We start from the raw sequence: 17,494 nt of genomic DNA, 5'->3' as shown, positions 1-17,494 counted from the left end.
AAAATTCTCAGGTTTTGGACCAGCAGAACTAGCAGCACAAATACTTCAGGTACAATCATGTCCATTAAGCTTTTTCTATCAGTAGGCCTACTTCAAATCTTAGTAGTTCTCTAAGTAATTTTGCATGATCCTACCAAAGACTGATTATGGAGTTTGGGAGGCAGGAGAAATTATTATTACTTTCAGCTGAATAATCAGTATTTCCCCCACATAAAGATTAGATCCCCCACACCCCAATATTCATAACAATGGGTCATATTGTACCACAAAAGAGAGCTACCTTTCTAAGCACCCTGGGGACACAAACATCTGCAAACCCAAAATAACTTTTCTCAGTCATGTCTTATTGATAAATGTGTCTCCCAGTTTCCCCTCTTTCCATCTTTACAATGATACAATGTGCGAAGCAAGACAATAAAGCATCGCTCTCAGTAAGCTATTCATTGCCTGATGGCCAAGGTAGCAATTAAGTTAAATGATGTTTATGTACCCAGAATATTTTACTAGCTAATTAACTTGTGGATGATACTGATTATAAGGCTTTGTGTCCATAATTCACATAATGATGTGTTTCTTTATAAAACAAAATCCATGGGACTTTAGAAAACTCATCTATAAATTCTACCATGGAGTTTGACCTATTGGTAATAAATTCTCTCTTTGAGACAAATACAAGCAGTGCTGAGCAATGATTTATTTTATTTTATTTTTTGTCACAGAGAAGGATGTTACTGTTCTAATGATTCAAATAGAATTTTGCTAGGGTACAACATACCAGGCTGGAAGTATTATTTTGCGGAGGAGGGGGGGCTGGAAGTATTCTTGGAAATATCTGTACACCCTGAACTGGTTATCCACAAAGATCTTATCTCGTACCATAAACTGGGCATTTCCAAGACCAAGTCAAATCCAGATAACAGTGAGTATACAAACTTCAGTTGCCCTCATTCGTGGGAAATGTTCTATTCTCCCAGCCATGCAGCTTGAATGAATCATGCATGCACAAGGGTGTATTAGACAAGTGCTGGTTATTCCTATGCATGTGTGTAACCAAAGAATGAGTGGAAGAATGATTGGCAGCAGCCAAGCATGATGGAACAGTGGATGGAACTAAAGTGAGTGGCAGTTAGGGATGCACATCAGATCCATTTGAAGCCAGAACTGATTTGGACCCTTCTGACTGCTTCTGGTACTTCCCAAGGCAAAGCAGTCTTCCCTCCAACGTGACCAGAACCAAAGCTGGACCCTGCACAAGGCTTCATTGCGGTGCGTGGAGTGTGGAAATAACGAGGCGACACAGTAGCTTGGGTTGAAAAACTGGGCCACATTTTATTAAACACAACTGCAGAAGGGTAACCTAAGCGGGCATCTCCTCTATGACGGCATGAATCCGTATTCTCTTGGGCGAAACATTCCTGACCAAAGGGTGGCGCAAAACATTCCGCCACCCTTTGATTCCCCCTTTCGAGGTGGGAGACCTTCCGGTGTCACTCCTCCCCGTGACGTAAGTGTGCGGGTGAGTGAGAAGGGTCGGTCTCAAGGGTAACCCTTATCTCCCCAGCTGGACCGTAAGGTTCGCAGCTGTTGAGCCTCAGGTGTTTACCCATCACCGCTTGGTGCCGTGGAATGCTCACCAGCCCTACACACGTGGAGATGTCCGCTTCCCTGCCAACCAATGTGACCGAAATAGAACTCCAATTAACCTATTTATTACACCCTAACCTGTCTTGCAGTGTGAAGTAGGCGAAAAAACTTATGACCTTAACAGTAGGTAATAAGTAAAAAATTCCTACTTGGCCTCCTAGTGACAACCGATAAACCACACTACCTACAGGGAAGGGCGGGAGGGAGCCGCTTTTCAAGAAAGAAGGAGGGGAGGGTAAGCTCTTTCCACAACATTAAGCCTGCAGGCCCCTCCCCTCCTTGGTGGCCTGATGAGGAGCCATCCAATGGATGACCTCCACGCCTCGTCACCCCACCCCCACCCGCAACGACCTCACCACGCCCAAGCTTTGCTGGGCGTGTATGTAAGGCTTTTGCGGTGCGTGGAGTGTGGAAATAACGAGGCGACACAGTAGCTTGGGTTGAAAAACTGGGCCACATTTTATTAAACACAACTGCAGAAGGGTAACCTAAGCGGGCATCTCCTCTATGACGGCATGAATCCGTATTCTCTTGGGCGAAACATTCCTGACCAAAGGGTGGCGCAAAACATTCCGCCACCCTTTGATTCCCCCTTTCGAGGTGGGAGACCTTCCGGTGTCACTCCTCCCCGTGACGTAAGTGTGCGGGTGAGTGAGAAGGGTCGGTCTCAAGGGTAACCCTTATCTCCCCAGCTGGACCGTAAGGTTCGCAGCTGTTGAGCCTCAGGTGTTTACCCATCACCGCTTGGTGCCGTGGAATGCTCACCAGCCCTACACACGTGGAGATGTCCGCTTCCCTGCCACAGGGGGCAACAAGCTTAGGGCTTAGTTGGCTCCCCCCACCTACACAGGATAGCATCCTGCAAACCCTTCTGCAGCTGCCACAGGAATAAGTCGTTGCCATGGTCCGACAAGTGGACCCCGTCTTCCCTATACAGCTCCCTCCGTGCTTTAACAATTAGTGGATGCTGAATACTAACATCCCTAAATTTTAACAGATCCTTATAAACTTGCCTATTAACTTCCCTCCTCGCTTTTTCCATTGCACTCTGGTCCTTTGCAGCCCGCCAGTTCAACCTAGGTAACATGCAAGACCATATGATCATGGTCTCTGGCCAACGCTGCCGGATCGCATTGAAGTCAGCAATCACTTGGAGAATCAGGGCCTTGCTTTTCAGCAGACCCAAGTCGTTTCCTCCCAGGTGCACCAACAACACCTGTGGGGGAGGGGATCTTACTCGCTGTTGAAACAGCGTGTTCAGGAGGTGCTCCCACTTCATGCCACGTTTGCCCAACCATTGGACACTGGCGATCCGGCTCAGACCCAGCTGTGAGCCCATACTTGTACGAGCAGCCCTCCTTCCGGCCCAGAAGATAAAACTGTGACCGCATACAAGCACTCTCACGGGAGGCAGGCCCAACCGAAGATCTAAAAGGTAAGCATAGCTGAGTCAGATGCGCGGAACTCGGCAGGTTTACTTGGGCAATTGACGCACATAGGCGTGGTATGCCTTCGATCTCCACCTACCCACTGCCTTAATCCTGGTAGGTGATAACCCTATTGCCGCCGCAGTGGAAGCCGCCCCTATCCTAAATGAATGTGTCCCGAACTTGTACTGATCCAAACCTAGTGATTGCAAGGCTTTCTTTGTAACCATCCAGAATTGGTATTTTGTCAATGGAAAAAGGTCTTGGTGGCAAAACAAAAACCCAGGGGAATTGCCTCGGAGGGCAATAAATGACCCGAGGGCCTGAACTGGGCATAATTGTTCAGAGGTGGAAGGGAAAAGAGAAACCATTTGTCCTTTGCCCAGCTGATCGGTTTTGGAACGTCTAATACGAATGTGAACCTCTGTGTTTGAGTATTGTAAATCCTCTAATAGCAATGCCCTTCGTGATGAATCTTTTTTGGATGATGCCACTAATTCTGAGATACGGAAGGCCCCAAAAAAGGCGGTCAAGGCAGCGGCATGAAAGAGCGCTGCCTCATAAGGTGAAGAACAAAGGGTCTGCCATTGTGCCCTAAGTCCCACTAGGATCTCGGGTGAAAAGGGGGTTCTGGGGTCAGAAGCTGGGGGATTAGACCGTGTCCAACCTCTTAAAACCCTACGGATCCGAAAATCAACGGTGTTATCAGGCACACCTTGGCACTTAGCCGTAAAGGCAAGTGCTGCCAGCTTACCTCCGATTGATCTGGGGGCCAAGCCCCTTCTCTTTTCCGCTACACAGAACTGGAGGATGTGGTCGACTGGAATGGGCCATGTGGGAGGGAGTTGCAGAGTCGTACGAAATACCTGAAACTCTCTATTTGCTTTTCTGTACGCCGCCCTGGTTCTGGGAGCCAAAGACTGCCACAAAGCTGCGTCTACCTCTTCCTGCCAATCTCCCATAATTCCGGAGGCATAACTTCTGGATGTGACCTCGCCCAGGGGGCCAGCTCCCGAAATTTTTCGACCTGCTGATGCGACAAAGCGTCAGCTATCGGGTTATCGAGACCTGGCACATGGCGAGCCCGAAACAAGATGTTGTGCTGTAGGCAGTGCAGAGTAAAGGCCCGCACTAAGTCCATAACTTTTGGGTTTTGGCAGGATAAAGAGTTGATGACGTGAACCGTGGCTTGGTTGTCGCACCAAAAATGAACAACGGAATTGGCCAATTCCTCTGTCCATAAGTGGGTGGCAACATAAATTGGAAAAAACTCCAAAAAGGTCAGGTCCTTACAAATACTTGAACCTAGCCAATCTTTTGGCCACGGTTCGGCACACCAACGATCTCTCCAGATCACACCAAATCCAATCCCACCGGCGGCATCCGAGTGGATCTGAAGCTCGGCTTCTAGTAGAAGTTCCCTTCTCCAAAATGACACGCCATTAAATTCTTGCAGGAAGGACAACCACATGCTTAAATCCTCTCGGATGGCCTGAGTAACCCGCACATGATGATGTGGGCGGGTCAAACCCTTCATGGCAGTACAAAGCCGCCGTACAAAAGCCCTCCCCGGGGCCACTACCTTGCAAGCAAAATTTAGGTGGCCAACCAGCTCTTGCAGCTGTAGCAGGGTGACCTTTTTGGACTCATGGATAGCCCAGAGTCTGTCACGTAAGGCGACTAACTTGTCCTCAGGCAATCTCGAGCACTGTTTTATGGAGTCCAGCTCGATACCTAAGTATCGAATAGACGACACTGGTCCTTCCGTTTTCTCGTGCGCCAGAGGAACTCCGAGCTCATCTGTGAGCCGTCGAAATTCCTCCATGAGATAATTACATTGCCCGGATTCCCCTGGCCCCGCGAAGAAAAAATCGTCGAGGTAATGAGTAATGTCGCTCAGACCAGAACGGGCTTGTACAGCCCATTCTAAGAATGAACTGAATTTCTCAAACATGGCGCACGATACAGAACATCCCATTACTAGTGCTCTGTCCACATAAAAATGACCCTGGAATTGGAATCCTAATAGATCAAAGTCCAACGGGTTGATGGGCAATATGCGAAATGCAGATTTGATGTCGCATTTGCCCATCAAAGCCCCCGAGCCATTTCTGCGAACTATTTGCACGGCTGTGTCAAAAGAGGCATAGCGGACAGAACAGAGGTGTTCTGGAATGGCATCATTGACAGAATTACCTTTTGGGAAAGACAGGTTATGAATTAACCTGTACTCCCCAGGTGATTTCTTAGGCACAATGCCCAAAGGGGAAACTCTTAAATTAGGAATGGGGGGGACAACAAAAGGGCCCAATACTCGGCCAGATTCTACTTCTTTGTCAATTTTCTTTCTAACCAATGGCTCCATGAGAGCAATTGATTTTTGATTCTTTGCAAAGGATGCTTTCCTATCCCCTGTGAAGGGTATCCTAAAACCCTCACGGAAACCAGCCTCTAAATAGATAGCATCATCACGTTTGGGATATTTAGCTAAAAGCCGGATGAGAGGTTCAATTCTGACTGGGCTGGGGCCCTTTAGGAGGGGGCTGCTGCCCACCAGGTTTTTTGCCACCTTGAGGGTCCCGATATGTTCCTCTTCCACCCCTGGATCTTGTGCAACTAGAGACCGGGTGATGCCCCCCACACTTGGGGCATTCATGCTTATATCTACACTGCGGGCGTGAACAACTGCCCTTTGCCGTGTAGTCCCAGCATAACATGCGGTTTTGAACACCCTGACCCGCATTCCCCATAGATGAAGAAGCGGGTGATTGTTTAGCAAGGATATGACCACTATCGGCCCTTTCAATGAAACCTGGCCTGGCTGGCGTCATAAACTGAAGCCACAGGTCATGGTCTTTCCTGTCCCATCTAAGGGAATGGTCGATGGCTGCTCGCCTACGAAAAGACTCATCATACGCGAGCCAAGCCCCTCCCTCATAATCTGAATATGCTCTAAAGATCATGTCCAGATATTTGGTCAGTATGCAGCCCCGATCCGGGAATTTTTGCTGCACTACCCCCATGTAAATTAAAAAACCTGGCAACCAGTTCGACCAAACCCTGGCCACTTTTTTACGCCTGTTGCGTTCTTCTTTGTCAGCTGCTTTGTCCCTGTCCCTGTTTTCTATTTCTCTGAAGAGAAGGGAAAATATGTCAACAAATTCCCCTTTAAGAATTTTTTCCCTTGTAGCAGGCGATAGGTGAAAACCCAAAGCAGAAGCCGTGCTTCCTGTTGGGATTGCATCACTTTCAACTCCCTCCAAAGGATCCTTTACTTCAGCAGAAACTGAACCCGTGGTTAACGAACCAGCCCCTGCCGGTCCCTGCCACACTGAAGCGCAAGCTGCGGCAGAAGCCGAGGTAGCCAAGGAAACAGAATTGATTTCCTTTGATGTAGAGGGATCAGCAACCGTGGGTGTTTCACCTGATATAGCATCAGGCACAGGATTTGTTTGTTGAGGTAAGCCCCCAACTGAGGTTTGAGATGTCTCGTCTGCCCTGAACTCAGGCTGCGCTGTTGGAGCGGAGCTGTGAGATTGGGCAGCAGTAGGAGAGGGACTCTGTGTTATAATACTTCCGCTGGGTAGCATCCCCTGACCTACAGATGTTGTCAAAAGTGACAGTGTGTCCTGGGAAGCCCTGGAAGGGGGTCCAGGCCACCCTGCCCCTGATAACCAAGGAAACCATGCCCAAGGTGGTAGATGGTTCCAAGGTTGGACCCCAGCCTGAGTGTAAATGCTCTCACCTGAAAGAGGAGGTTGCAGAATTCCAGGGCTGAGTTGGTTCGAGTTAGCTGGCATGGCAACAGAAGGACCGCTAGCTGGTGTTTGAGGCGTATTGCTGGTGTCCTCCCTGTTTGAATGAGGTTGACTCTGTGCGTTGGAACTGGAAGAAGCCTCTATAGCATCCAAGCGTGCTGAAATAGAAGACCATAACCTCTCCTGTGACTGTTTTCTTGTGAGCGAGCGGCCGACCCCTCCAGTTCCAGTCGCGGGGGATGGTACGACCTGGGGTGATACTATTCCCCTTTCTAATTCTGCAGCCTGTAAGCGTGCTAGAAAGGCTGAAAAGTCAGGCCTATCACCGTCATCCGATGAAGATCCTGACCTGGATCTTGTACGTTTTGCTGGAGGGCGAGGGGCCTTCCCCTTTCCTTTCTTCCCCCCAATGCCTTTTTTGGATGGCATAATGATGGTTTGTTGACCAGAAATTGGGAGTGGATGGTGCCCTCCCCTTCCCACCGGCTGGCGTGACACAGAGCAGGGGTTGGCTTAGGAATGGAAACCTCCCCCTTTCAAGAGATATCCTGCCTAATTGAAAAAATTGAATTGAAAAAATTGAATTGAATTGAATTGAAAAAATAAGACTGGGTAAGGTCCCAAGATCAAATCTAATGAGAAAAAACAACAACAACAACAACAATAGCACCAACTATAGCCGCAGCCACCGCTGCAGGTTTCTATAAGAGCTCCCCAATGCCAGTGCGACCTATTGCAAGGCACCACGTGGCTTCAGCCAAGGTGCGGCCTAGAATGGGCTCTGCTGTGGGGAGGGTGAATAAAATAAAATAAAATAAGAGGGGGGGCCAGAAGGATGTGCCCGGGGGTCTGGAGAAGGAAGTCTGGAGAAAGAAGCCTGACACCCCACCCCCAATTCCGCCGCTTTAGCGGCTTAAAGAATGCACCCGGGCTGCGCAAGCTGGGAGGGAAGCAGGCCGGGAGAAACCCCCGCCCCCGAACCAGCCGCTTTAGCGGCCTAGAACGCGGCCGGGCGAGAACGCGCAGGCAAGGAGGGAGAAGCTGAGCACCCCCACGCCCCACGCGCCCAGTCAATGCAGGTAGGGAGGGAGAAGGCCAAGAACCCGCCCGCCCCGATGCAGCCGCTTTACGGCCTTGAAGAGTGCGCCCGAGCGGCGCAAGCTGGCAAAGGCCGAAGAACGTGGCCGGGCGAGAACGCGCCCGGTCGGCGCAGGGAGAAAGGACCCAAATGCGCCTGTGTGGTGCAACCAAGAGGGCTGACGCTGCCGCTCTTGCGGCGTTCAAGAGTGCGCCTAGGCGGCGCCGGCCAGAGAGGACGGGCGGACTCCGCCCGCTACACGCAGCACCCACGCTGCGCAGAGGAGTTCCCTGACGCGCTTGAAAGCACCGCCGCCGAGGCAGAAGCCAGGCGGGAAAACCCCGCGCCGCCTAAAGCGGCCCTGAACGAGGCGCCGCTGGGGCAGAAGGCCAGGCAGCACGCGGGGGGACAGCACGGGACGACGCTTGTCCCTCGAAACCTGGGCCCTAAGGCCAGAAAAACCGCGGCTCCCACGACGACACTGGGATCAGGACAGGCAGGACGATCCTTTCTTCGATGCAGTCCGTTGAGCCGCTTTTCAAGAAAGAAGGAGGGGAGGGTAAGCTCTTTCCACAACATTAAGCCTGCAGGCCCCTCCCCTCCTTGGTGGCCTGATGAGGAGCCATCCAATGGATGACCTCCACGCCTCGTCACCCCACCCCCACCCGCAACGACCTCACCACGCCCAAGCTTTGCTGGGCGTGTATGTAAGGCTTTTCTGTATTATGCAATACTCCATGGCACTCTTAACCTCTAGTAAATAACAGTCTAATGGCCAGATGGCATGTCCCACCCACAGGTTCATCTAACACTTGGGCTTTAGGTTGCCAGACAAATCTCCCATGGTAGTTCAGCTCTCCAACAATATCTAGTAGTGGTTTAGGGGGTGTTCAGTGTCTAGAAGATCAAAGCTGTGTGGTTTGCTTTGTGTCACTGCAGTAAAAGTGGCAATTTTGGTTTGAACTTAAGGCATTAGAAGATCCCTGAATTTGATGTTACTGATGTTACGGCTATTGGGTGGTATAGAAATGCAATAAATAAAATAAATAATAAATAATAATAGCTTTATTTTTAATCTATATTTTGGACTTGGGGCAATAAATGCAATCCCTCTCTCTCCGTCTTCCTCTCCTTGTCTCTCTTTCTCTCTCTCTTTGTGAGGTGCCCCCTGCAATTCAGACTTTTTGGAAAGAAGACAAAAGTTTGTGTGGAGGTTAGCGTAATACTTACTTACAATTACAAGACAGTGAGGGCTTTCCCTCTGGTTTTTTTAAAACATTAAAAAGTTGAGTCATGGTTTAGCCATTGCAACTGCCCATCTGACTTCTGATCTCTTTGTAAATCAAGTTCTCAATGACCTAGTGTTGTTCTGAGGTGGGGAGCCATCTTTCTTTTTTGGGGGGGTGACATTCCCATGGGAATGTTGCTACATCATCACTTAGCTTTGTTCCCCAGAGCCAATTGCAACTAGTTTTTCAAAGTAATTGGCAGCATGGCTCAGCTTTTTAATGTAAAAAAGTGGGGGCAAGGGGAAGTCACCTGATTCCCCACCCACTCAACCAAAAGTCACCTGATACCCCACCCACTCAAAAACATGAATAAATATTTCACCACTTTTTCAGAGAACCAAAGCCCCAAAGGTGAGAGGCAAACATTGTCCTGCCCTACTATATCTCCTACAAAGAATACTATTTACCTGCTCACTGTAAAAACACTGATACAATTGCTCTCCTTCACTAGTCTACAAGGGCTATTTATGTGCAATATAGAAGAATAAAACAATGGTAAGTCCACATTTTCCCCACAGGCTTGTCAGCTCAAGGTGTCCCTAATAGACCAGAGATGATTTAAGAGACAGACAGGATACCTGTTGCTCTTGATACCATTTCTTAGTTTTCCCCACAGGTTTCCTTTACCCACTGCTTTTCTGTTCTTTGCCTGTAAAGCAAGTTCTCCTTCAGATCTTTCATCCATCTTCTTTTGTGAAGCCAGTAGTGGGGAATCCATGGTTTTCTAAATGTTGTTGGACTGCAATGCCTATCAGCCCTAGCCAGCATAGCCAATGGTGAGGGATGATGGGAGTTCTATGCCAACAACATCTGGTGAGCTACACGTCCCCCACCCGTGGTTTAGCTCTAGTCAGAGTCCTGAGACGACTTGTTCTAAACCCCATTTGGTTTCAGGTTAAACTGAGGGGAGGACTTCTTACTTCTCCATAATCATGCATAGGACTACAGCATTCTATCAGATTAATTTCAGAAAATGAGAGACCAGTTGCCCTTATGCACAGAATAAAGAGGTGAAACACTCGTACTGGGTTGCTAACATCTTGAATATAGGCATAGCATATAGGCAGCCAGTGCAATTCCTTTGGGACTGGAATTATATGGTCCCTTCATGATGTTCTGGCCAGCAGTTTAGCTGCTGTATTTTGCACTAGTTGCAACTTCCAAGTCATCTTCAAGCCCCAAGGAGAACGCATTGTAGTAATCTAATTGAGAAACTACCAGTTCATGCACTGCTGTGGCTAGGTTGTCCCTGTCCGGGAAAGGCTTTAGCTGGTGGATCAGTCAAAGCTGACTCCAAGTACTCTGGCACACACACAAAAACATTCTAGTCTTAACAGAATACAAGCTGATGTTAAAGAGCTCCATCAGATGGGGGAAATCACGTTTCCCTACCGTCACTTCTCCACCCATTTTCGTTGCTCGTTTCTTCCTCTTTTGAAAGAGGAAGCAAGTGACATGCACAAGGCCCATTCAGTCAGCCATTCTAATTGTGCTGCTTCTCCTGCACGCAGCAGGAGATAGCAGCAACTTCTGAGTTTAAAAATATATCGGACTTTCTGAGGGGTTTTTTTGTCATGTGAAGAAGGCCAGAAGGGGTGGAAGACAGGAGACAGATGACATTGTGAGAGGTACCGATGAAAATCTGTGAGTGCCCAGCAATGAGTGTGCAATAAAATGCTCGTCTGATGGAGCTGAAAAACAAAGTTAAGGGCAAAGATATGTATGAAATTTAATACAAAACAAATAACAATATTTTTACATAGGAGCACTTATGGTTCTAAATTTTATATCCAATGGATTATTAAAATAGTGCTTTCTTTCAAGTGGCCATATGTGTTTCAACCAGAAAGTCTTCTTCAGTGGCTAAATGTCTGGCATATAAAGACATGGAAATTCAAACAGTATTCCTTAGTGCCTTAGAAGGAGAAAGGGAAGAACATTTTTGGTATATAGAACACATAATCCTTACACGTACCTAGGCGTGTGTACTGACGATTCTACTTGACATAAAGCAGTCAGCCCCATTTAATAAAATTCTTATGTGCATGCAAACCACATTGCATGAAGCACCAATCTCACAGAAGATCAGGGTAGGGTAGGCAGAAAACAACAACACCACGCTTCACTCATGCCGATCTGACCCATAGGCAAAACAAACATGATATCCTACTCAACAGCATCAAAGTGACTGAAGATGATCCAAAGAGGGGCAGGATGAGTTTTTAAGCCCCTCCCAACCATTCCATCTGCTGCTCAGTGTCCACATGCAGTATGTGTGTTCTTGTAGGGCTGGCCCAAGACATTATGCTGCCCCCCCTTTCCACATACAGAAGTAAACTGGACTGGCAGTTGTATTTTACTTCAAAACTGGTGATGGGAATGTATCCTCCACCACAACTGAGGGCACCAGGGAAGTTTAGAGGTTTCAGGACAGGTTGTGAGGCACACACAGTTCTGTCATCCAAAAGAGGGGAATGGCTGGGGGGCAGGTGCTCAGCAAGAATGGCAGGGGGCTGCCAATGCTGCCCCCAGCACCTGCTGCCTGAGGCACTTGCCTCAGCCTGCCTAATGGTAGGGTAGCCCTCATTCTTCCTCCCCCTGCCCTCCAGAGTGGACACAATGCCACCCCCTCCCCACAAGTCCAGGTCAAGTTAGGGGGGAAAGAAGGCAAAAATATAAGTAAAGTAAGGTGATACTACGTCCGACTAACTTTTCGTGAGATTCTTCTGAATGGAAAAAAAAAAAACCTGAAGGTGAAAGAAACTAAAGTAATTGAAATTGGATCTTACATATCTACAAAATTCAATAACAATGCAAATATTTCATTCTCTTGAGGTGGATAATGTTTTAACATTATGCCTTTAGAACATCAAAGAGGTTTGAATAGCAGGGAACATGACACCTACCGATAAGAGTGTAAGAAATGAAGGTCTCTGTTTAATCCAGCATGGTTATGAATTTTAGTTCCCCAGGCAAATGTCTCTTAAGTTCTTGCATAAGTGCCCTTTTAGAATATGGAACGAGAAGTCAGAAATGGATTATGCACAAGCTGCATGGGGCTTCTGGAGTGGAGATTCCTATGTCAGTAGCTGCTCTAGGAGAAGATCAGCAACGAACAGGGAGTGTTTCTGTCTTAGTGTGTGGCGGGGAAGCTGATAGTGAATCTGTGTAATCGGATTTTTCATGTGATCTGAATTGTGCTCTGATAAGATAAGACCAGGTATAAAGGATGACATGACCCTTGAGAGTGACATTCTCCTTTATCAACTTGTCTCGTGACTGAAATCATTGGATGAGACACTCCTGGTGTATCTGCATGAACCTTAGGTCCATTCAGAGTCCACTTCAAATAGCGCTTCATGCCCAATTCTCTGCCAGTTGTTGTCAGGCAGGTGCTAATGTTGCTTTGTATTCAGCATCTACTAAAGATATATTTTTTAGCTTTTCTTAAATCACCAGCCACAGTTTTTATTCATTTGTAAGTATTTTTATTATTTCATAGTTTTATTCTTTACTCTTAACTACTCAGGAATCTTTTTTTTTTAGATGTAGACCAGTTAATAATTTTTGTATACTAAACAAATGTTAGTATAACATTTGTATACTAAACAAATGTTCTGTTATGTATTAGACAGAATTCCAGCAGTTACCCACCTGCCATGAAAAGCTGCCTCTGCCAAAATCCCATCTTCAATGGAAGTACAGGATCTTCATTCTCTTTTACACCTAGTCAGGCCAAGCATAATGGCTTTGCAAACCACCTCTCAAGGAAAGTCCTTCAGATCTTTGCAAAATGCGTGTTGCTACTTGAACATGCCAGAAGAGAGCATACATTAACAATCAAGAGAGGTGGAACAAATTGATCAAAAAGACTAAACTTTTTTTTACTCCTAGCTTTCATTATTTCTTAAACTTCTAATATGCAAAATGTCTTTAAAAATGATCAGTTTTACTTGTTTGCCTCTAGATGGCAGCCCCAGCGTCTGCTTTTAGAAATTTAAATATCTGAGCAGGCCGTTTTATAAATGTGGTTACTTTCAGATAACAACAACTCCGTATATTATCTTAATGAAATTACAGAGAGAAGGCATTTCCCCCCTTCATTTCCTTCATCATCCTTAATTTCTTCCATTATGCAAAGTTTGATAGAAAAAGGAAAATAGAAGTTAAACCTTTAAACCAGCTATTTTTCCTCCACCCACAATGATATCTAATATCTCTTCTGCATTGCACAGTGTCATTGTTAAGTGTGCATCCTTAGATTGTAATCTTTGACTTGAAATGTAAGCACACTGGAATGTTACATGAGTATGAGAATGTTGTAGACTCTGTTGATGCTGAAAAAGGAATTAGAGAGTACCTCAAAATCCCTCTCTCAACATCATAAGCAGCCTTATCACCACTACTTGGTCCAGGTTTTACATCCCTCTAAAACCAGATGCTGCAGGCAATGTATTTTGCAATGAGAGTAATCTCATTATAGGAGCAGCTGGATCATCTAATGCTAGCTTGCTCTCACATGCTTCCTTTGTAATATGAGCAAGTACATCTGATGTAATGCAGTCTGGTTGCACACTGATTAGTCTTAGGCTTAGAGCACTTGATGTGATAATAAACAGGGTGCCTCTGAACATGTTTAGAATGTTTTCTATAACTGAAGTGCCCTAATGTATCTGGAATTGAAGAGCAGGCTATCAAGGGCAGTACCCAATGGGGTGCTTCCACCCCACTGATTCTCTTCTGTCCTACCAATTGTGTCGCCCATGCAGCCCTCACTGCTTGTGCAACCTGAAACAAGCAGAAATGCTCATTTCTGGAAGGAGGCAGGTCAGTGGAGTTCACATAAGGGAGCTTTGTTGACTTGCCTCTTTCTAAAAAAAGAAAAAAGGTGCTTCTACTCATTTGGAGTCTTTAAATTCCCGTTGTGATGGGCCCACTTTGCAATGCAGTGGGAGGGACCCATTGCTTCCATCCTGGAATCATTGGGGTAGAAAAGAAAGATTATGTTTTGTCTCTGTGGATATCATTCTAGATTTATGGATCTCTAAAACAGTGGCATTATTATTGGACCAAAGCAATGCTGAAATTAAGGTTGAATATAACATTTGTAACCAATTGTTAGAGAAGTGCTTATGGTGAAAATTCATGATGATGATAGAATGTGTTGTTCAGTCATTTCCAAGCTCCTGAGTTGTCATGGGATAACTTCAGCACCTGCAAAACTCTCAAATAAGCACATGGTATTGATTGGACAGTGGGCCTCAAGCCAGGGTGTGCATTCCAGTAATTTGTATTCTTCAGTTGTGTAAGTAGATGTGATAGGTTGAAAAAATAAACCCCATTTAGCTACCATTCCCCAATGTCTACTTTAATCACCATTTTTTCACACAGTGTCAGCAGTGTCTATGGCTTGGTTGGTAATTACAGTGTACAGTAGACTGAAGAACTGGCATTCCATTATGCATCACTAATGTGGGGAAGGGGAGTGACATTGCAAAACATGCACAGGTCCCCTAAAACATAACACACAATGCTCCAAAACACAACACTCATGAAAAACATAACACATAACTTTGGAGACTTAGGCCTTTGCTAGACCTACCTTAAAATCCACGCCAGATGAGGGGAGAGCCCACAATGCAACTATCACAGGATCTCATCCTTGTTTACATGCGAGGTGGGATGAGCTCAGGAAGAGAGCTGTCGTGGCGCCCGCCATTTTTTTTCTTTTCTTAAAGGGGCCGGATGTGCACGAATGCTCGTGCGCTTAGGTAAGTTGTTGTTTATTAAGAAAAGTGTTCTCCCCACTCCCCCCACCCTGCCCCTGATGAGCGCAGCTTCTCCCGGCTACATGCAAGTAATTGTGCGGAGCCGGGAAAAGCGGTGGAACAGGCTACACACTCGTGGTCTTGGGCTCAGCCATGGGAAAAATCAGGCTAGAAGGGGTAGGCTATATCCCAGGGCCAGGGAGGGTTGATCCCTCCCTGAGCCCGGGAACCCTGTGCATCATCTGGACAAACAGGGGCGATCCCGGGTATCAGCCCAGGATATAGCCTGGTCTAGCAATGGCCTCAGTCATACTTAGAATGTACCCATTGAAATCAATGGGATTTAGTTCCATTTATTTCAGTGAGTATACATTAAGTAGGACTAAGTTTGAACTCCACCCCTTGAAATGTGGTGATATATTTCCACCCTCAAAATGTAGCGTAATATGCAATTAAGAACAATACAGGAAGAAAGAATAATGAGACAAAAACTCAGAGGCATCCCAGCCCCACCCTAACGCCCTGCAATCTCATGATGCAAATTGATTTGGGGGAAGATAAACATATGCCTGATCAATTGTATTTGCAGTTCTGTGGAGTGTTTCATCTTTAAATCAACATTTGTTTGTTCCTTGGAGGAGCTTAATCACTTCTATGTTATCAATGTTCACACACAATGAAGATTTCAGGAGAAGTAAGACTTCATCAACACAGCCGAGGTTTAAGAATTACGATCAATTAAAAATGAGCCAGGCAGAAGGTATAAATCCATTTTGTATTAGAAATGAGATGAAAGATTTTAGTCCCTAGTTTCTCAACAGCTGAAGAATTTTGTGTTATATACATAATATGAGGCTGTAGAGACACTGATATGTTCATGAATATAATTACTGTAACTTTTCCATATGAGATTGGATGGATAGATAGATGATAGATAGATAGATAGATAGATAGATAGATAGATAGATAGATAGATGATAGATAGATAGATAAGGCATTTGAATTACTCATGCAATGAGGGATGAGTGCACTAGCTCACCCTTTTCACCATTGCCCACATCACTTCCCAAAGGTTGAAGCCAAATGTTTACAAGAGACAGCCATCTCTACTTGTGTAGGCTTCTCATGTTATTTAGAACCCTGAGTAATTCGAACAATATAGATTGATAATTATCCTGCTTTGTTTTTGTAGTATAGATCGCAGGTAACGGATATATTTCCAAAATTAAAACAATGTTTTAAAATATCAACACCTTCAACTTGCTTAATAATTAACTCTTTCAGCCTTACTTGAACATGACATTCCTCCTAAACTTTCATATGCAATCTGCTAGTACTACAACGACAGTGTGTGGTTAACTGGACAGCAGGCAGTATATTACCAGCATCTGATTCAGCTGGCCACCAGTTTAGGTGCTGAAGCAAGTAGGGCTGTGCACCGCATCAGATCTGAAAATGGGTAAACATTTCAGAACATACATTGCTCACACATACTTTCCACTTTATAGGTAGAGATTAATTTTAAATATTTCTATAACTGTTTTATAATTTTAAATATTTCTGTAATACTAATTAGAAACAGGTCTCATCACAAACAACAGACATGCCTATCATAAAATTTCTGTTTAGTTTGAAACCTTTGTAATGGAAAAGGATCTTCCAGATTCTAAGTGTAAAGTAAGAGGGATTTTTTAATTAAACCTTGGAAGGCAGAAAGAAAAAATACAGGTAGGACTAAAGCCCTTTGTGATCTTCCTTGACATCTCTAGATTTCATAGGATTTTTAGAATAAAGAACACATCTGCTCCCACAGTTGCTATGGGATTGGACCAGCTCTGCAGAATTGCATGTGTTTGTATTTTTCTGAGAGACAAATGGAATGACACATAAGTTTGCCTCATGGCTATGTTTTCCCTTTCTTTTGAATTCCCCATCTCATAATATTAAATATTTCTTAATAGGCAGGATCTTCAAGGCATTTTTACAGAAGTCTTGACTTAGATGCGGGGACACTAATCTGTTAGTTCCTTCAGGGATGTACCATTAAAAATAATTTAGCCCCTTTGTTGTGGTTGCTTGCACCACTTCAGCTCCATCAAATGTCATTTGATTTTACTCTGGTCTGCAAGTTGATGCAAGCTCCATAGTGTGTTTCTCTCTGCTTCCTGTATCTGTAGTTACTTAAAGAATGGATGTCTGACAAACGGACGAATCCTCCAAACTCTACCATTTTCTCAAATCTTTTACTCCTCGGTCCTTACAACTTGGTTTTTCTTTTGAAAACTTGAAGTTGGGAACTCAAATTTATTTAAAAGAGTTGTGTACATCTGCAAGATCCACACCTGGTTGGCAATGCGATTACTTTCGGCTCACATTTCTGACAGGCGGGTTGTGCAAGGTAGACATAAATGAGGTGCGAAATATGACATATTTAGCAGCAGGCAGTCAATTATTTTCTTTTTGTGAAACAGAGGCTGGAGGAAAAATACTATTAGCGCATTTGCCGTTGCGGCTCTTTCCTTGTCAAAAG

General features: G+C 45.5%; 1 protein-coding gene across 2 annotated transcripts; it reads right to left on the bottom strand.

The window, feature by feature from the left end:
* Positions 1-1,275: 1,275 nt before the first annotated feature.
* Positions 1,276-7,985, bottom strand: LOC134402235 (uncharacterized). Of its 2 annotated transcripts, XM_063131599.1 has the most exons (3): positions 6,817-7,985; positions 3,938-4,098; positions 1,276-3,072 (listed from the first exon to the last, which is right to left on the bottom strand). In XM_063131599.1, the coding sequence occupies exons 1-3, from the start codon at positions 7,256-7,258 to the stop codon at positions 3,046-3,048; spliced, it is 630 nt and encodes a 209-aa protein (XP_062987669.1). In that variant the 5' UTR covers positions 7,259-7,985; the 3' UTR covers positions 1,276-3,045. The 2 variants fall into 2 exon arrangements, with proteins under 2 accessions (XP_062987669.1, XP_062987668.1); XM_063131598.1 differs by lacking the exon at positions 3,938-4,098 and having other exon boundaries at positions 6,817-7,982.
* Positions 7,986-17,494: the final 9,509 nt, after the last annotated feature.

This window comes from Elgaria multicarinata, chromosome 8, assembly GCF_023053635.1.
Source record: "Elgaria multicarinata webbii isolate HBS135686 ecotype San Diego chromosome 8, rElgMul1.1.pri, whole genome shotgun sequence".
Classification (NCBI taxonomy): domain Eukaryota; kingdom Metazoa; phylum Chordata; class Lepidosauria; order Squamata; family Anguidae; genus Elgaria; species Elgaria multicarinata.
This window is presented reverse-complemented; position numbering and strand designations above follow the sequence as displayed.